Below are 20078 nucleotides of genomic sequence, written 5' to 3' on the forward strand. Positions count from 1 at the left end.
ATATCCTGAAGTCAAGTTCAAACCGTGAAACAATTCCTTTGCGGAATGCCCTTTAAAGAGTCTTATGCTCCCGAAAACACGGAGCGTGGCCTTAATTTGAAAGCGCTATGTAACCCGGAAGCTGTTATGAGGGCGTGGCAGCGAAGTGAAGATAAACACACACTCGGTTATGTCCATTTCAGAAGTTGTGTATGCATGTATGTAGTTGAATACATTCCAAACAATGTCTCGTTTCAAAAGAGGAGGTAGAGTGGACTCCCTGTCCGGGTTTCAGACGGACAAGGCAGAACCAGCCGTTCCCAACGGACTGCTGAACGCTGCGAGAAAGAGCGGCCAGCTCAACTTATCGGGTCGTGGGCTAACTGAAGGTAAGGCTGCACCAAGCATATAGTAATGGGTACCTACCTACCTGTTATAGTTATAACGGTAATAGGTACCTGTTATAGTAAATAACAGGTACCTGGTAACATCACGTCTTGTAGACAACCCAACCCAGTGTTTGAGTTATAAAGGATTGTTTGTTTTTAATATGTATACCCAGGAGAGTGGATAGAATATTGTTTTGAATCAATGCTGATTTGAGATCTGATCGATTAAAGCAAGCAAGTACAGAGTTGGAGACTAGTTTCACCTTATTATATATTTATACAATTGTGTGTCAAGTTGTCGTCATTGTCGTTGTCGTCGTTTATTGATATTCACATTTTGGATTATGTAATCGGGTAGCATTATTTTTTCATGCATGAGCCAGTAGTTTATGAAATGCTGATCACCTTTTATTTTGGTCTCTTGACGTGACCTGAAACCTCGTGTTGGAGACCTGTATGTCTTGGCGGAACTTGGTTCCTTGCTGACAGGTCAGCGAAGGGTCAAAGTCTGAACTAATTAAGAGGATATTTTATTGTTGTTCTCCTTCATTACTGGTGTAGAAGATAGTTCTTCCTTTAGTATAGGCCTGCATCAGACTACAGAATAGCAGGAGTTTTTAGGATTTAGTTGTCTTGCCCAAATCAAATCTTTTCCACAATATTTTATAGAATAATATAATATTCTGTGTAGTTAAGAAACGTCGTGAAACAAAGCCAAGCCCAGCAACCAGCAATGTTGGACATCATTGAGATACTCTATTATAAAGTGGTAGGTAACTAGTTGCATGGCATAAGAGGAATGTATTTGCTGTTACAGTGTGCTTAATGCTGATTTTTTTCAAAAGCCACACAACCCAATACCTTACAAATGGAGTCCTGCTGTGTTGTGTGTGTATTTATTATATGTGTATATCCCATTGTAGTAATAATCACACACCCGTCAAAGTGCCATACACACATCTGGTCGCTAAACTACTAGTTACCAGTAATACTAACCACAGTGATGTCTGTTTCAGTCCCCCAGAATGTGTACCGCCTTAATGTGGACACGCCAGAGGAAGCCAATAAGAATCTGTCATTTGGGGCAGATGACCGCTGGTGGGAACAGACAGACCTCATCAAACTGCTGCTCTCTTCCAATCAGCTCACGACACTGTCGGATGACATCAGACTCCTCCCAGGGCTTACCACACTGGACGTAAGTGAGGATAGAGTTAGTAATTAGTAACTGTATGAAGCCAGTGTAAATAATAATAAACTAATTAATTGCATCAAGCATGACAAAAAGTTATATTTATTCCTGTTTTGCATACTGTTTTGATGGTCAGCTCCATGACAACAAGCTGACCAGTTTACCCGGTGCTCTGGGAGAATTGGGGCAGTTACAGCAGCTCCGACTCAGGTATACACACACGCACGCGCACACATTTTCTGACCACTAGGCATGATTCAACAGCCAAATGCAGTGTGTGTTTTGTGTGTCAACCAGTAACAACCAGCTGAGCACCTTGCCTGTGGAAATGTGCAGATTGCATAACCTGCACAGCTTGACCCTCCAGAACAACCTTCTAGAAACGCTGCCCGAAGAGCTGGGACAACTAGACAATCTGACTGAGCTGGTAAGATAACCAATGCTAACTCAAAGAGTTTTGGACTACACACTGCTTTGTGTAGAACAGTACGACACGCTGCTTTGTAGTTTATTTACAGTTGCTAAACATCAATACTTCAACACACAGTACCCCACCTACACTGAATTGATTGAAATGGCTACACTCTAGATGTAGTTATTTTGTAATTAAATAAAGATGCTGTTGTCTGACTCATTCTGATTTGGCACTCTTGTCCCTCTTGTCAAACTATTATTTTATATATTGGACACTGCACTGTAGTACACTAGTTCCCAACCTTTTACTTAATGTGCTAAAGCACTTGAAGACACTTAATTGCCTTCAAGACCTTTCGCGAACCAACTCATAAGCAAACAGGATAAGTAGATAAATATCGATGTAGTGGCTATGCAAAGTGCGCAAGCGCCCCATTTGTACACAAATATTACTGCAAGTCTATGGCCAGTAGGAAACAGTAGAAGAATAAGTCTGCAATGCTGCTTATGCTCCCATTGTGTTAACTTGCCAACTAAATAAATAAATACATCAATGGATAACATTACAATGGAAAACATTGCAGTGGAATGTAAGAAAAGCTATTCTTTAAATAAAAACAAGCCATATATTTTCTGAACTATATTAATAATATATACATTTTAAAGTCTTTAAACTTTTTTCTATCATTGAAAATTTCTCCATGTTAAAAAACAATTTCCCCTACCACCTGCAGTACCCTCACATACCACCAGTGGTACCCACACCACAGGTTGGAAACACTACTTTTTTCTTTACCTGGTTGACTAGGTGTTGCTTTCGCTTGTTTTTAGGTCCTTTCCAGCAACCGCTTAAACTCCCTCCCTTCCGGCCTGGGGCATCTAGCCTGTCTCCAGAAACTAGACCTGTCCCACAACCTGCTCACCTCCTTGCCTGACAGTCTGGCCAAACTAGCAAGTGAGAACCCTTTTATGTGTCTAACCTCATGTGAGACGCGTTCTGTCTCTAGAGGGAACGTACTCAGACCTTGTTGTGCGTTTACAGGTCTGAAGCTGCTTGACTGCAGCAATAACCAGTTGACCTGCGTTCCTGCTAGCCTATCGGAAATGACCAGTCTGGAGCAGCTTTACCTCAGGCACAACAAGCTCCGCCTCCTGCCGCAACTCCCTGCCACCAATCTGAAGGTAACCGTGGTTATAAAATCTAGTCGTGGACCCTGTAGACGTTGGCCTTCAAAAGGAATCCATTTTTGTGTTCAGACATCTCGAGGCTTAGATTAACTGGCCCATTCACGTTATTGTTATTTATATTGGGTATAATAGTTGTTCATCTTTTTCATTTATTTAGTATTTTCTTGTGGATAGTTGGATGCGGGCACGGAATTGCACGGGGTTAATTTTTTTTCCCGAGCAATACATTATGCCGCCAACATGAAATTCAGGCCGTAGCACGGTCAATGCAATCATATCATCTTCACGTCTGTCTGCCTGTCTGTCTGCCTGTCTGTCTGTAGGAGCTGTACCTGGGCAACAACCAGATCGAGCGGCTGGAGGCGGAGCAGCTGGCCAGCCTGGCGGCCATCTCCCTCCTGGAGCTCCGGGACAACAAGATCCAGAGCGTCCCGGAGGAGGTCACCCTGCTGGCCACGCTCACACGCCTGGACCTCACCAACAACGACGTCGCCACGTAGGTCCCGGCCGCCTGACGCCCCGGCATGGCTCCTAGCGTATGGAAGCAGTGTGGTGACCCACGGAGAGAGCTGTCCCACCTTATAGGGGTTTGACAGTCTGAGGCTGTTACTGCACAGGGCTCTCGACGGGCAGCTCTAGAGGCCCCCCTAGTGGACGGACCGGATTACAAACAAGGACTGTTGTGGGTTCTTTTCAAGGATGAGCCTTCAGTTGATTTTACCGTTTATTCAAGTGAGATAGAAAGAACAGTCCGGCAAGCGGCTACAGTAGGTCAAAGTATGTGCACAGGGAGATTCGGGGCAACGCTGGGTTGTTATCAGCCTGTGGCCATGATGTGTGGTGCGCAGTTTCATAATCTATTTGGCCCGTTGCCTAAGGTTACGCCAACTCTGTGGGTGCAACTAGAGATGTGGGGGATATCTTCACATGGGTTTGGCTAATATGGTAGCAGGTATAATGTGTGTGTGTGTGTGTGTGTGTGTGTGTGTGTGTGTGTGTGTGTGTGTGTGTGTGTGTGTGTGTGTGTGTGTGTGTGTGTGTGTGTGTGTGTGTGTGTGTGTGTGTGTGTGTGTGTGTGTCCGTCCATCCATTAGTCTTCCAGCCTCTCTCAGCCTGCTTCCCAATCTGAAGGTCTTAATGTTGGAAGGCAACCCGCTGAGAGGAATCCGAAGAGACCTGCTATCTGTAGGTCACACGCACAGCTACATACACAGCTACACACACACACACACAGACATCAAACATCTCTTGCAATCAGAAAATCCTCCATCAAGCCCACTTTGATCATCTTCATAACAGATCCCTCCCTTGTGTCTTAAGGGCTTGTGGCATTTGTACCGACTGCTAGTTAACTAACAACTGTCGCAGTCGGCTCCAATCCCATTTTAATACCATGCCATTGCGCAATAATTTAGTGGTGATTAAATACACTGCTACCGTAATTATCATTAATACACATATTAATGATTGGGATTAAAAAATGGTAGACACAACAATGGTCAGAATTGAGTTATTTCTGCTGTGGAGGTCTGTATTAGTGATCAGTCAAAACGCCATAATGATATTTATTCTGCTTCCTTCTGCCAGAAAGGAACCACTGAGCTGCTGAAATATTTACGGGGGAGAATTAAAGGTGATATAATGTGGTGTGACTGAATCATTTTTATTTTCTACTTCTGTCTATTCAGCCCACTTGAATTGCTGCTATGACTTAGGAGAACACAGCATAAATGCATATATTCTAGCTGCTTGATTAAGGGTCCAAACACATTTTGGAAGTACGCCAGTGGTTTATGGGACTGCTTTAGGACGGTGCACATCTGGATTTATAGGGGAGACTCGGCAATTGAATTGCAAATAGTTTTTTTTAAAAGAATGAGTAGACCTTACTTGTTGCTTGCTCTTCTAATTATTTGTAATGCTAGCCACAAGCTAGTAAATGGCTAGCCAGCCAAGTTCTGTACTAATGAATCATCCTTAATAACCCCCTGGCAACACACATTGATTAATATCATACTCTGTGTATGAGTGTTTGAAGAGTCTTGTGGTTGTTGTCATTCTTAGAGGAGCCAGGTAAAGTAGACGAGACTCCCACTGCCATGACTCTACCCAGCCAGGCCAGGGTAAACATCCACAACCTCCAGACACTCAAGATCCTGGACTACAGGTACAAGGAGCAACAGAAGGGTTAGGGAGGGTTAATCCCACCTGTCTGAGAATCAGACCCCCAGACATTGTTGTGCGTGTGTATTGGCGGTGTCCGTATATTCTAATTTGTGTTTCATTTGTGTATGATTTTGAAAGCTGCGTTCTTGGTGAGAAATGTATTGATCATTTCAATAAAACAGGAACCTAAGGTTAAGTGTGTGTGTGTGTGTGTGTGTGTGTGTGTGTGTGTGTGTGTGTGTGTGTGTGTGTGTGTGTGTGTGTGTGTGTGTGTGTGTGTGTGTGTGTGTGTGTGTGTGTGTGTGTGTGTGTGTGTGTGTGTGCGCTAGTGAAAAGCAATCAGAAAACATTCCAGATGAAGTGTTTGACGCTGCAGCCGGACAGATCGTGACCACCATGAACTTCAGCAAGAACCAGCTGACCACACTGCCCCCTAGGTACACACACACACGCACACACACACACACACACACACACGTATATATATATATATATATATATATATATATATATATATATATATATATACACACACACACTCTCTAACAGTGTGCTGCATGCATGCATAAAACAACACCATGACCATCCCTCTGGCTGGAGAGGTCCTGACATGGTGCTCATGTTAATTCCTCTCCTATCCCCGTCATCCCCCAGGCTAGCAGAGTTCCAGGGGTCGTTGACGGAGCTCAACCTGGGCTTCAACAAATTGTCCTGCCTCTCTCCGGCGGTGTCCTCCCTGGTTCAGCTCACACACCTGGACCTCAGGTAGAGATGATGCATCATGGGACTTCTACTGTCCGAACCTTAGCGTCGTCCACCACCAGATCCTCAGCAGTGTTAGGATGACAGCTTGTTGAGTTGCAGGCTCATTCCCTTGAGGGCGCACTTGAATGCGAGCTTGAGTGCAGCAGACCTTCAGGTGGTCAGGTCGTCTTTCGTTACAGGATCTTCTTGGCTCTTGCTACAAAGTGCTTGCGGCTTCAGTCTTTTATTGACCTGTCACCATCAAGTATGGGACAGGCCTTATGGGACGTTGTGACTTGAGTTTGGAAACATCCAATCGTTCACCAATTTCCTTAGGAACATCCTGTTGCTCAGTTTTAGTGGTGGGGTCACACGCACTATGAGGGATTTTATGTTACAATGACACTGATGGTTCATGGTTGTCGATATCTTGAATTTCATTTCACCAAGAGCTGAGGATTGAAAGTTAAAGCTGCTATCCTCAAGTATGGCTGCCCCATTTGTCTCGGTGAAATTGTGTTTTGATTGAGTCTCATGCATTTGGATCTATGCTTGCTTTAAATACACAAGATTTGTTTGATAATGGTAACTTTTCACTTCTTAGCCATATTGAAACTTCAAAATAAGTCTGCAGGTGGTGGCATCATACTCATCCCCAATGGCTCCGCTCTTACCACGGTTTAGATTGTATCTGTTTGATTTGTATCTTGCCAGGAACAACCAGCTGAGCGACCTGCCCTCTGACCTCGGGTCCTTGAAGAAGCTGCGCTCTGTGATTCTGAATTATAACAAGTGAGTGGCAGACGCGCTCACATCACTGTGCAAAGCCACTGCTACTAAGGTTAAAGCTGCAGTTCCAGACCTCCCGTGTCATTTCATGGCATCTAGTCCAACACATACCGGCCCTCAAGCTAGCATAATCGTCTTAGGTGAGGAGCTAGACTGTGAAGATTAAGTTATATAATATACCTTCAAATGTATTCAGTTGTACTGAATACATTTGTTTATAAAACGTAGTGTTTATACAATGCAGTTACAAGTTATTACCTTTTTTATATTACTTAATGAATATTCACCTAAAGCATTTATTGTGCAGTTTGATTCCAACCTCACACGATTCTTGAAAGACGGACCGTGCCGGATGTACAGTGATGTCCTGGCTGGGGCTGACAGCCAGCGCACTCATCAGCAGCCGGTTGGGTTAGCAGGTCACCCGGAGAGTTACGATACATTTCTCTCCTGCCATCCCTTCCTTTTCCGGTATAAGGTTCAAATGCTTTCCTGATGTCCTGTACGAGATTGTTTCCTTGGAGACTGTGTTGCTAGGCAACAACCAAGTGGGTGGTCTGGACGCAGAGCGTCTAAAGGCGCTGGGGGCTCTGTCTACTCTGGACCTGTCCAACAACGACTTGCTCAACGTAGCACCTGAACTGGGGCTCTGCACGTCGCTCAGGTAGGCCAGGACGTGCACACACTCAGATTGGTCAAATGGATGTATTAAAACGTGACCTACCCACACACCCCGATTTGCTAGTACAGTTCAGGAAAATCTATTTCTGAATCCGTTTTAACTTTGGTCCTCATTTCTATTTGAATGTGTTTTTAGATTAAATGTAAACGTAGATCACAAAGGTAGTCTCTCTCTCTCTCACTAGGTGTCTCAGTTTGGACGGCAACCCCTTCAGGACACCAAGGGCAGCCATCGTTGCCAAGGGAACGGATGCAGTGATGGAGTATCTCCGCAGTCGCATCCCCACATAAATCCTTTTCCTTTCAGGCTACACCCTGCCCTCTGCCCCCACCCCCAAGATCTGGGCTTAGCAGCGACCTCACTGCCCATTGGCCCGAGGTGAAATCCCCTACAGAAGCATGGGGCTGTAGGTCATGATAAACGTACAATCCATAAATTCTTTAAGCACATCTTTACTACATCCAATGAGAAGCACTTATATATTCAATAAAGCATTTACATTGTGGCTTCACAATCATGATTGCTTGGTGTGTGTGTATTGCAGGCATGATAAACAAGATGCCATTTCACGGTCCGTAGTCTTGTCTTCACTGCCTACTACATAAGTGCTGCAGTTCATTACGCTATTGGTTAATTGACCACTCAAGCACAACCAGGAAGTGTGTAGTCTACTCATGAGTCAGGAGATGAGCTCTTTGTAGAAGCTCAGCAGTGTGCCTTTTATTAGGTTGTGACTCATGTCAATATGGTGGTGTGTGTGTGTGTGGGGGGGGGGTTGCAATTTATCCCAAACTGCTCTATTTCCAACAAAGATTAAGAAGCAAAACTTATTTTGTTAAGAACATTTGAATCATTTATTTAAAACATCCATTTTTACTTCCAGAGTCGTCTCTCTTGAAAAGAATGTGGATGATGAAGGTGGACATTAGAAACCCAACATTTTGACAAAGGCGAGCGAGCAGATGGGCGCGAAGCAGAGCAGCAGTGAGCAACATGGTAGCTTCAGATCCCCATCCCTTGCAACATCGTCTTTAGAACATGAATCCTCTTAAAAGTCATAACAGACTCGGAACCATTGACATCCAAACAAAAAAATCATAGTGAATTTACTTTAAAGCTTAATGTAGCAATACTGTCTTTTTAAATCTATTTTGAGTGTGTAAAATGGTATGCCTTTTATGCGTGAAGAAACAGAACTTTTTTCTGCATGCTGACTGGTTCATTTGCTGGATCGGCTCAATACACAACATTGCTACACGTTCTATTCTATCTAAAACCTTCTCTTGCATGGACACTCACTCACATATGCACACACACATCCCCAACCCACAACTTAAGTCACACTCCAATCATTATGTATGTTTCACAACACGTCTTCTGTTTTACAGATCACTTCCTTGAGAAGTGAGTGGTCACAGGGGCACAAATAAACAGTTCATCCCTTGTCAAGTCATAATGTCCCCCCCCCCCCTTCCATTGGCAGTATACCATAGCTATGTAAAAAGACCCTTACACACAGGGGGCGGAGCCTATTGTAGTTGTGAACGATTAAAGTGGTGGTTAGAGAGGGGAGGGGTAAAGTGATAAACGTCACATTTAAGTTTAGTTACAAAAGTGTCAGCGCAGAGCTTCAAACCGTCCTCCCCTTCCCGCAGACCTGTTAGGGTAAAAATGACAGCCGAGGGGCTGAGGTTTAGAGGTATGGGTTAAACGAGACAAAACAGAAAGAAACACCATCTGGTAGCTTTGCAGCTGGTTGGCAGCAGCCCTGCATGGTCTTCACGCTCTTACTTTGAAAGGGCGGAATGAAGGATAAAAATGGCTGCAAACTCACCTTCAGACGTAGGAAACTCAGTGGTCCCACTGACGCGTTTCACGCTTCACAATAGTTTGTAGGCCTATTTACTAGTTACTTTTTTACACAGTCTGTACATCAGTTTAATGTACATGATATATATATATATTTATATATGTATATTTGTGTGGTGGTGAGGGGGATAGGAATTCTGTGTGTGAGGGAAAGATGTAAGAACTACAGTCAAATACTCGTTTTTCTTTTTCAGTTGAACTTCCGTGTTTGTGTGTGCGTTTTCTGTGACTGAACGCAGAAACGTATTCAAAATAAATGACAAAGTTAATCCCTTTTGCGTTAAGTAGATTGACAACAGTGCATCTGTACAGGCCGCAACATTCACATACCCACATGTACATTAAAAGGGCCACGCCTCAACATGTGTATAAACATGTCATTTTTAAGAAAAAAAAAGTATCCACACAAACACCTTTTTACTAGAAAGTGACAAATGGAGAGGAGCAATAATACATCTTTCAAAAAAGGCATTAAAATACAAATAAAATAAATAAAAATAAATTACTTTCGTAGAGCTCAGGTTAAAAACCAAAGGAACACCCTCGATAAACCCTTCAACTCAAGACCATCGAAGACGGGCTGCTGTGAGGCAGATGTGTCGTGTAAACAATAGGATGGACATACGGCTTCTTTAAAACAGCTGGACGGACAAACCACACAGGACGGACACATTCGTAAATCAGTCTTTTAGAGGAATGGGGGGGGGGGGGGGTTTAGCGGTTGTTGGGGGCATCAATGGTCCGGTACACTGAAGGCTGGGGGGGAGGTCAACGTCAATCACTCAATACCTATAATAGCCATTCCTTCATCCATGTAAATACCATTGTGTGTGTGGACATCGTTTACTCCTCTCCTTAGCTTCTTCTGCAGTACTCCGACCCTCCTCAATCGTTGTATTGACTGTGTGCGTCAGTGTGTGTGTGCCAGTGAGAGGCAATCAGAAAACATTCCAGATGAAGTGTGTGACGCTGCAGCCGGACAGATCGTGACCACCATGAACTTCAGCAAGAACCAGCTGGTGTGTGTGTGTGTGTGTGTGTGTGTGTGTGTGTGTGTGTGTGTGTGTGTGTGTGTGTGTGTGTGTGTGTGTGTGTGTGTGTGTGTGTGTGTGTGTGTGTGTGTGTGTGTGTGTGTGTGTGTGTGTGTGTGTGTGTGTGTGTGTGTGTGTGTGTGTGTGTGTGTGTGTGTGTGTGTGTGTGTGTGTGGGCCAGGACATTGCCTCGGCACCTTCATACTTGGGTGCCCTCGGGATACAGAGCCACGGGCCCCCCCGCCCCTGAGCCCACCATACATCACCCACCCTTCTCCTCCTGGCTCTGGTCTCAGCCCAGTTCAGTTCACACTGGTTTGAAGTTCTTTTTTTTGTGTTCTTCCTGGGTGGGTTAAAAAAAATGTGGTCAAAAGCACACCGGTGTTTTGTTGAAGAAGGCAGTGTGTTTGGTGGTCCAGACGGCTGTGTGTGTGTGTCTGTGTCTCTGTGAATGTGTTAATGCGACCAGGGGGCATGCAGGCGCTCGCGGATGTGTGTGTGTGTGTGTGTGCGCGCAATCAAAAGGTGGTTAGTGGAGGTTATTGAGCTTTCGAAAAAAATACAAACAAATCGGCAAAAGGCAAATGTTTCTTTTTACCCCCAGGTCATAACATTTGATGTTGTGAGCGCGTTGCTTATGTTTTTATATTTTTATATTTTCTTTTTTTCTAATCGTGACATCCCTGCCAATATGTGTGTGTGTGTGTGCCGGTCTGTGTATCCCATGACTTAATGGTGCACGCATAACGCATGGTGCACCACAATGTCCCTGTACTAGGGGGGTAGGTGGGGGGGGGGGTGTTAGCGTTAGCGCGGGGCCGTCATCAGGTAGCACAGGTTGAGTGTTTGTCGTGTACACTGTCGGTCACAGGGGGGGGCTGTGAGGGTGGGGGGGGCTATAGGATCCCGTCCATGAAGCTGGTGTCCAGCCGCTGGATGAGGGGGGGCTATAGGAGGGGTGGGGGGGCTATAGGATCCCGTCCATGAAGCTGGTGTCCAGCCGCTGGATGAGCACGCGCAGGAAGGACATCTCCTTGCGCGTGTTCTCGAAGATGATGCGCGGGTCGTCCGACTGGCACCGCAGGCAGTTGGGCGCCATCACCATGGCCAGGTTGTTGACGTCCATCTTGGTGTAGGACACGTTGGCCGCCTGGGCGAACACCTGGCGCGGCACAACACACAACACACACACACACACACACACACACACACACACACACACACACACACACATTATGCGTTATGACGGCCTGCTTTATTTGTGTTGCCGTCACTTTGTGTGCGTTTCTTTGGGTTCCTTTGGTACATTGATTGATTTGGTGAGTTGGGTCTTTGTGTGTGATTGGTCAGATGTGTGGCTGTGGTCCCTGCTTATTGGTGGGCCAGGTGGCCAGTTTGAAGGGCAGCAGTGACACACACACACACACACACACACACACACACACACAGACAGAGACACCTCCATTTCAGCGGTGCTGTGCGTCTTTAGTTTAGTTGTCTTTGTTGACAGCTAAAGAATTAAGAATTAAAAATATATATTATATTTTCTGTCTAATTTCCTTTTAATGGGCATATGTTCGTTCTTCCAAGCTGAGGTGTAAGTGGCCACTATTAGAGGGCACTTTAAGGAATCCATGGAGATTGACTTGGTTCCAGTTTGAATCTTTTCGGTTTTAATGGTGCAGAAAGTACAATTTATTTATAGTCACCCTGCCGCACTCAAAATAAAACAACGGGGCCAGAACCCAAAACAGGACTCTTGCCAAACATGCCCTTTCTTGTTTCCATGTTGTTCAAATTTGTAACTTCACCGAATGAAACGGTACTAAACATTCTAACCTGAAATGGTTCCTGCTCTCGCTGGATTTTAAGTGTTTGGTTACTGCTTTATTTTGAATAATGTGTTCACTACACTTTATTTGGTTATTTTGTTGTCATGGAAATATTAATCATAACTATAATATACAATTATAGACATGTTTATATAATTACTGGTCAATCTAAAAGGAACTGTTTACATTCTCCTTGGAACTAGATACCTCCTTCCTCTCTCTAACTGAGAGATGTTAAGATAGTTGCATTCCCACTGTGGCCACGAGGTCTGATGCTCAGGCCTTGCCAATCGGCGTCCTTTAACTGTGTTGCAGCCTTGCTTGCATTCTTGCAGACATTTCCACTTCCCCAATAGTGTATTGCAGTTTAACTAACAGCCTCTCCTGCCGATCCTAAACTCTCCACGATGGTCACTCCTACTCACCTTTGTGACCTCTGTATTCACTACCCACAATGCAATTCCCTATATGAATCTTGTTCACCCATTGTCTCACTGAATCTATCCGTGGTAACTTTGCTCCTTTCCCACGATCATGCTCTAAAATTAAATCAATGCACCAGCACAGCACCAGCCCGGTGTGTGTGTGTGTGTGTGTGTGTGTGCACCCGCGCATGCGTGCGTTACCTGTAGGAAGCGGATGAGGTAGCAGAGCACCAGCTTGTTGATGTGCGGCAGGCCCAGCACCACGTTCACCGCCGCCTCAGGGTTGTCGTAGTGCGTAATGCAGTCCTCGTAGAACTCATGAGGGATCAGAGGCTCCTCCAGCTCCCGGTACCACAGCTTCAGCAGAGACGCTAAACACAGAGAGAGAGAGAGACAGAGAGAGAGAAAGAGAGACAGAGAGAGAGAAAGAGAGACAGAGACAAACAGAGAGAGAGATAGACAGAGGGAGAGAGACACACACAGAGGGAGAGTGAATAACAGATGGTATCAAATAAGAGATTCTTCTGTTTAATCTGATTGATAATCACTTTTCCACAGCATGTTTTTCTTTATTACCTTGTCTTTTTAAAATCGTCTTAGTTATTTCACGTTAGTGTTTTGGCAATTTGTTCAAGTAGCTAAAATTCCAATAAAGCATTTTTATTTCAAATTCACGTTTGAGCGAGATGGAAAGCAGATATGGCGTGAATCATGGCGGTACTCAATAAGGAAAGGACACACCAACAACCACAACAATGACCAAGGAACACCCTAGTAAATCCCACAACATGTGGTCCGGGCCTCTGATCTCCAGAGAGCGCCGTACCGGGGATGTGGGGGTCCTCCAAGCCCGTGGGGATCTTCCACTGGTCCACCTGCAGCTTCAGGGCGTTCACCTCGTCGATGTCCCCTGGCACCCTGAGGACGGGACACGGAGGACGGGTTAGGCTGAGGGGAGGCCTGCTACTACAACGGGCCTGACACAGAGGAGCCTTACCGCAGACCTGTGTGCCCCAGACCACGGGAACACACATGATCTGATGGAGGAGGAACATGGTTACACGGAACATGGAGCGCATTGCATTCTTCCTCTGCAAATGGACATTTAAAGCATTAAAATGGGAGGCCTGCAGAACTACTATGCTAATAATCACGGGTACAAAATAATTGCTGAGCAGATGTATGATAGGACTATAGAAAACCCTAAGCCATATGACACACATTTTCCATAACAAATAATAGAAGAAATAAAAGTCGAATTATTTAGGAATCTCTCAAATTGGACACATTTATGCCTCGACTATTTGGCACCAATTCATCAATTAATCAAGGATTCTGTCCGCTTTGGGGCCCCCACACTTAAAACAGCCTCTGAAAGGTGCCTGGCGTGCCCCCGGCGAGCTGCGTACCTGAAGATGCCCTCCGTCTGGTCCCCGTTGAGCCCCAGCACCTCCTCGGAGAGCCGCGTCTGCACCCAGGGCAGCTGGCGCTCGGGGTAGCGCTCCGTCTGCAGCACCATCACCTCCTCCAGCGACGAGCCGAACATGGAGGGGCTGAAGATGGCGTTCTGCGCGTGCTTGATCTCCTCCAGACACGGCTTCTGCACGCCCTGCGGGTCGTCGTGGGAAATAGGAAGGTAGGCGGTGTGAGTAGCGGCTCAGCTCTGGGGGAGGGGGAGGTCGCGGTTTCAGGGCGGGCAATCGGGGCATCATTTTCTGTGATTGGTCTGGGGATTTCATCTGACCTGTCAATCAGAGGTGTGGGAAATGCAACACTTCTCAACGGCGGAGAAACGTAGGCAGGGACTCTCTCTCAAACTCTAATTCTCCACAATCTCCATTTCTTCACCTGAAAAGTTATTTTGGGCCAATGACAAGTTGATGGAGCCCCTAGGCCCAGAATGCAACAGGGTGCTTCCTCCCCTGACAATAATTCAATGCGCAAAGCCACCGTTTCCCTGGTCACATGTCAACCACACATTGACTATCGACCCGTCGGTGAGGCGAGGCATGTAACCCACTAACTAAGTAGTACAGGAGATTGGCAGGTCAAATCCACGAGGAGCTACGGTACATTCGAGAAGGGAACGGGGGGGGGGGGAGAAAAGAGCCCACTTCTCCATTCCCCCCATGGCCAGAAGGGGAGCTATATTTAGAGAAGGAGGTCGATGAGATAAGAGGAGCCATATGACCTCCTCCTCCCCAAGTCTGTCTTGGAGAGACCCCACCGACAGCACATTCATCTGCTGTGAAAGGTTAGCAGGTTAATAGCAGTCAAACACCCGGAGACCTTCAGGGACTTGGTAGTGTGTTACTGTGTGTGGGTGTATGTAAAACCACTGTGTGACAACCTGCCTCTATTAATACCCTGTGGGGACCGCTGGCACAGGCTGGGTAGACACTGTGCCAAAGCACCCCAGCACTGTTATCACTGCAGCTACATCCGTGATGCATCCATTAGCAATGCCACGCTTAGGCACACATGCACACACGCGCTATTTTTGGATTGCATTCCCCTTGTATGATGTTGTCATGTTTGACAAGCGTCCTATTCCCCCTGGTGGGGCATTTGTATACTACACATACAACCGTGACAAATATTGTTGCATTGTGCATCACACATTGTGTAATTAAACTAATAAATGACACTTGACAGAAACCTGCTTGATTGTCCTGAAGGGCAGTGCTTTGCTGCAGGTCTTCCCATCACGTGGAACAGTAAGAGAGCACCAGAGAGAGAGGGGTGCCTGCTGGGTTTGGTTCAGGGTCAGCTGCCCTCACATGAGCTGGGTCTTTAATCTACAAATGATAAACCTTGGATGCACATTTAATCCAAATTGTTGAAGCCAGTGCCACAATCTGAAGCGTGTCTCTCTGAAGGCTTTGCGTTGGCGTTCGCCCAACAACGCATCCCAGATGTGCCGATCGCCCTTAAGCCGCGGTGGATAGAACGAGCCTTTACACCTCGGAGTCAGATGAAACGACTCATTACCATGCAGCAGCGAGACGGGTGCCCCCATGTGAGAGGGCATGTATCCACTAACAAGCCTTGTCACAACACATCACAGCGGGACAAAGACAACTTGATTAGGCTGCCCTCCGCACTTCATCAACCACACATGACCGGAATTGGCCCCGTTCTCGTGGTCTTCTGTCCAACAAGTTTCGGCGCTAGTCTCAGATCACTCATGAGACTTTACTTTAATAACTTCAATTGGGAAGACAGAGAAGCTAAATTCTATGCAAATGGAGCATTTCACTTTGTTTTGCTTCATATTTTCTCTCAACCGAATATGCTAATTGAGGCTGGGCTCTGTGAGTGCATGATTGGCCAACAGATTTCACCAACTCAGCCAGTAAACTATTCCCTGTGGGAAGACAAGCTACAACATCCTGTCCCGACTCCACCGTTCTGAGACAATGCGTCGGTAAAAGGAACCTCCTTCTGAATGCGTCATCCACTTGCTTGAATGAGAATATCTGAGTCAAGAAACAGGAAACGAGGTGTAACTCTGCCCCTTTCAGATCTTGGTTTTGGGAACAGGCTCTGTGCCCTCTTCCCCCAGAAGTTCTGGTAACGTAATAGGACTGCTGAGGAGGATGCTGGTAATGTTGGAGCACAGCGTCGTAGATCGTACATACCTTCTTGGCCCCGGTTAGAGCAGCCTTGGTGAGTTTACGGTAGCAGTATTTGGCGTAACTGCTGATGGCCACTCCTGCAGCAAAAAAGGAAAAACACATTTTAAAAGCCAACTCCTTGCTCTTTCATTGATGAAGAAAGTCAGGATGATTAGAGGGGGAGGTTGTACAGTAAAACCCTCCAGTAAATTAAGCCAGGAACGCTGGAGTCTGTAGTTCAAATATTTTAGGATTTACCCGCCCGTGTTTTTTTTCATAAATCCACATTAAATCATTGATTTGATTGATTAAATACGTAAACGTTTTTTTTCTATTGCTGCCCGTGTTCTCAATGTGCTGGAAAATAAACCTATTCTGTAAGCTGTGTGACCCACACTTTTCTGTGCTGTGTAAATAAGGAGGTGACCCTTCTTTATTTTCGTTTCTTTCCTGATGGTCATTTGGCTGCAGTGACCCATGCAGAATAGGATGAGAGGAACAGGGGCTGAGGAGGGAGACAGAGACTCAAAGCCTATTGGCAGAGAGAACCAACTGTTGTTTTCCTTTGAGTGCGTGTCCTTTTGTTTGAAAGCCCTACAAACACCAGTACTCTGTCAGAGGAGCCAGTCAGTCAAGTTTGTGGAGCGTGGGCACGAAAATGATACTAGTCCATACATAGTATTTTTTCCACTGCTCTCATACTCTCAGATATGCATTAACTTCATGGGCGTGTGCATGTGGTGAAAGGCTTCTCACTCAACGTCCTCCACAGTAGGGAGGGTTAAACTAAAGCCTTGTCTCTCTATCTAGGCAAGGCAATGCAATTTTATTCATACAGCACTTTTCATACACGAGGCAGACTCGAAATCATTCAATAAAAAGGAAATAATAAAATAAAATAAAATAGATACGTAAAATAAATAAAGGCAAAGTAAAAGAAAAATGCATTGTAGATAGTGCAATGTATTTAGAGAGCAAAAGCAATCATAAAAGTCTTCAGTCTTGTTTCAGAATCCGCCCATCGGTCCACACACACCCACCCTTGGTGTCGTTAAGGGGGTCTGTGTGGCGGGCGATGTAGCCCTCCAGGTAGGCGTGGAAGCGGGGCGTGGGGGGGAAGAAGGCCAGGCAGATGGCCATGAGCTCCCAGCCCCGCTCCAGGCTGTCGTAGCGGAAGTTCTCCGTGGTCTGGCGACACAGCTGGATGTAGAGCTCGTCGCGCAGGCCCTGGCTGCTCCAGCCGCGCACCACCACCTGGCCAGGGACCCAGAGGTAGGGGTTACTCATCCGGGGAGCTCTCGGCGAGGCCCTCGTCGATGCACCACATTCATTATGCAGCCGCGTGCATCACGGCAAGCGGTGGACGGGCTGTTACTGCAGCAGCACGGCGCAAGGATGTTTTAGGAGGACGGGTTTCTGACCAATAGTTAAAGGTGACATATTGTACCACCAGGTGTGAGGGTGATTAGCCGTTACAAGCCGTTTTGAAAATCGGCCTCTTCTGACATCACAGGTGGGCGTGTCTGCCTAGATGTGTGCTGGATAGATCAGTCTACCAGCCTACCGAGTGGACTGTAGCAAAAGGTGCTCGTCTATCCGTCATACATCTCGATGGACACGCCCACTTGTGATGTCAGAAGAGGCAGATTCTCAGAATGGCTTGTAACGGCTAATCACACTCACACCTGGTGGTGTGATATGTTACCTTTAAAAATAAATCGTTAATTTTATACTTTAGCCTTAAAACCGTTGCACCTTGCTGGGAAATGATGCTTCCACAAGAAAACATGTGCTCCGCTATAAACAACAGGATTCCATTTTTTAGTAAGGAAGCTTTAGGCTGCATCCGAATACTTAGTACATACTATTTCTGTCCAGTGTCTACTACTTGACCATACACTTCACTGTGTAGTACGGTCTACAGCTATGCGTAGAACGCCTCCGAACGCTTCCGAACACCGCCGAAACTCCACCGGATGTTTGGAGATGACGTATCTCCCCCCAGATGGCGGCAAAATTTACCTGTTTTCCGTCTTGTTATCGTTGCTATTAAATAAAAAATGTCTCTTTCTACGCGAATGGCTCTTGAAATGGATATCGCTGCTAGAAGGCGTCGTCGTCGGTCATCTCGTAGAGCGACTTACCGGCAGGTTATGATGTATATATGTGGACATTTGGTAAGTCATTTTTTTGGAATAATAATACATTTACAGTTATTTGTTACTCCGTGAAAAAGACGATTGAAGTAAATGTTTCCTTTTTTATTGAACACACACACACACGCACACACACACACACACACACACACACACACACACAAATAAAAAGCCGCTGTTGGTGGTGTCGGGTCAGCCATCTCTTCTTGGTTTGTTACCAGACTCCTGTTGCATTGTGGGATAGCGTAGTGAGGTCCGTGGTTTACTTTGGCGGTAGTACGCATTCGGAAACGTCTTCCGTACTACAGAATGCGTACTGAGTATTCGGGCGCGCTATATTTTTCGCATACTACAAAATGCATACTATATAGTATGCAAGTATGAGTATTCGGATTCAGCCTAAATTTGCGCTCTGGGCATCACCGAATTGTGCACACGATGCAGGATGACCGGCCTGTCAGCTTTACACATGACGTCGGCAGTACTGCCTTCAGACTACAAACGCCCCGTCGACCACCGACCTCCAGCGCCACGACGAGGGGCTCGGTCTTGGAGCGCCGGTCCCCCATGAAGGTCTGGATGAGCTTGAAGATGTCCACCGCCTCCCGCTTCACGTTGCGGTCCGACGTGACGATCATGGGCTTCTTGATGGGCTCGCTGCTCCACGCCAGCATGTTGGCGATGGACACCTTCCTCCGGAACAGACCCTGAGAGGGAGGGAGGGGGGGAAGGGCGAGAGGGAGGGGCAGCGAGGGAGGGAAGGAGAGGGAGGGGCAGAGAGGGAGGGGCCGAGAGGGACATAAGAAGGTGAGTGAGTGAGTGAGTGAGTGAGTGAGTGAGTGAGTGAGTGAGTGAGTGAGTGAGTGAGTGAGTGAGTGAGTGAGTGAGTGAGTGAGTGAGTGAGTGAGTGAGTGAGTGAGTGAGTGAGTGAGTGAGTGAGTGAGTGAGTGAGTTCTCTGGAGCACCTGTGTGTGTTTGTTAAAGTGCTTGGAGGCCCAGTTCTCGATGTCCGTCTCGGAGGACGGCTTCCTCAGGGTGAACTCTGGGAAGACGCCACAGCTGGCACTGGGCATCATGTTGCGGGCGTTTCGGCTGGCCTCAAATTGGGCACACGCCCCGAGGTCCTCAGACTGGGGGGAGAGGCAGAGAGGTACACAGAGAGGCAGAGAGACAGAGACAGAGACAGAGACAGAGACAGAGACAGACAGAGAGAGAGGTACAGAGAGGCAGAGAGAGAGAGACAGAGAGAGAGAGGGAGAGAGAGAGAGAGGTACACAGAGAGGCAGAGATAGAGAGGCAGAAAGAGAGGCAGAGAGAGAGAGGCAGAGAGAGAGAGGGGGAGAGTTACACAGAGAGGCAGAGAGAGAGAGGCAGAGAGAGAGAGGCAGAGAGAGAGAGGCAGAGAGAGAGAGGCAGAGAGAGAGAGGGGGAGAGAGAGAGGGGGAGAGGTACACAGAGAGGCAGAGAGAGAGAGAGGCAGAGAGAGAGAGGATGAGAGAGAGAGGGGTGGAGGTACACAGAGAGGCAGAGAGAGGCAGAGAGAGAGTGGGGGAGAGGGAAAACAGATTATAAAACCAATCATTGCAGATCTATTGTTGTTCAGCA

General features: G+C 46.5%; 2 protein-coding genes across 2 annotated transcripts in view; one reads left to right on the plus strand and one right to left on the minus strand.

Moving 5' to 3' along the window:
* Positions 1-113: 113 nt before the first annotated feature.
* On the plus strand, positions 114-8057 carry lrrc40 (leucine rich repeat containing 40). Its single transcript, XM_060066615.1, has 15 exons — positions 114-368; positions 1385-1566; positions 1697-1770; positions 1858-1987; positions 2806-2929; positions 3017-3156; positions 3486-3658; positions 4257-4347; positions 4750-4795; positions 5227-5329; positions 5658-5765; positions 5983-6093; positions 6787-6864; positions 7340-7525; positions 7728-8057. Exons 1-15 carry the CDS (start codon positions 224-226, stop codon positions 7831-7833), a joined length of 1797 nt encoding a protein of 598 aa, XP_059922598.1. The 5' UTR covers positions 114-223; the 3' UTR covers positions 7834-8057.
* The window catches only part of arhgap39 (Rho GTPase activating protein 39), a 48834-nt gene continuing 36607 nt past the window's right edge, over positions 7852-20078 (minus strand). The window contains 8 exon segments of the mRNA XM_060066599.1: positions 7852-11605; positions 12902-13071; positions 13527-13618; positions 14110-14309; positions 16342-16415; positions 17358-17571; positions 18995-19180; positions 19439-19603. Coding sequence (XP_059922582.1) covers positions 11411-11605; positions 12902-13071; positions 13527-13618; positions 14110-14309; positions 16342-16415; positions 17358-17571; positions 18995-19180; positions 19439-19603 — 1296 coding nt within the window. The 3' untranslated portion in view covers positions 7852-11410.

Source organism: Gadus macrocephalus, chromosome 12 (genome assembly GCF_031168955.1).
Source record: "Gadus macrocephalus chromosome 12, ASM3116895v1".
Taxonomy (NCBI): Eukaryota; Metazoa; Chordata; class Actinopteri; order Gadiformes; family Gadidae; genus Gadus; species Gadus macrocephalus.

Excerpts from the sequence above, each read along its gene's own strand:
- lrrc40 (XM_060066615.1), top strand. The coding sequence starts at position 224 with ATGTCTCGTTTCAAAAGAGGAGGTAGAGTGGACTCCCTGTCCGGGTTT. Across the intron at positions 1,567-1,696 it reads CAGGGCTTACCACACTGGAC|CTCCATGACAACAAGCTGAC; the intron begins GTAAGTGAGGAT and ends TTTGATGGTCAG. Across the intron at positions 5,330-5,657 it reads CTCAAGATCCTGGACTACAG|TGAAAAGCAATCAGAAAACA; the intron begins GTACAAGGAGCA and ends TGTGTGCGCTAG.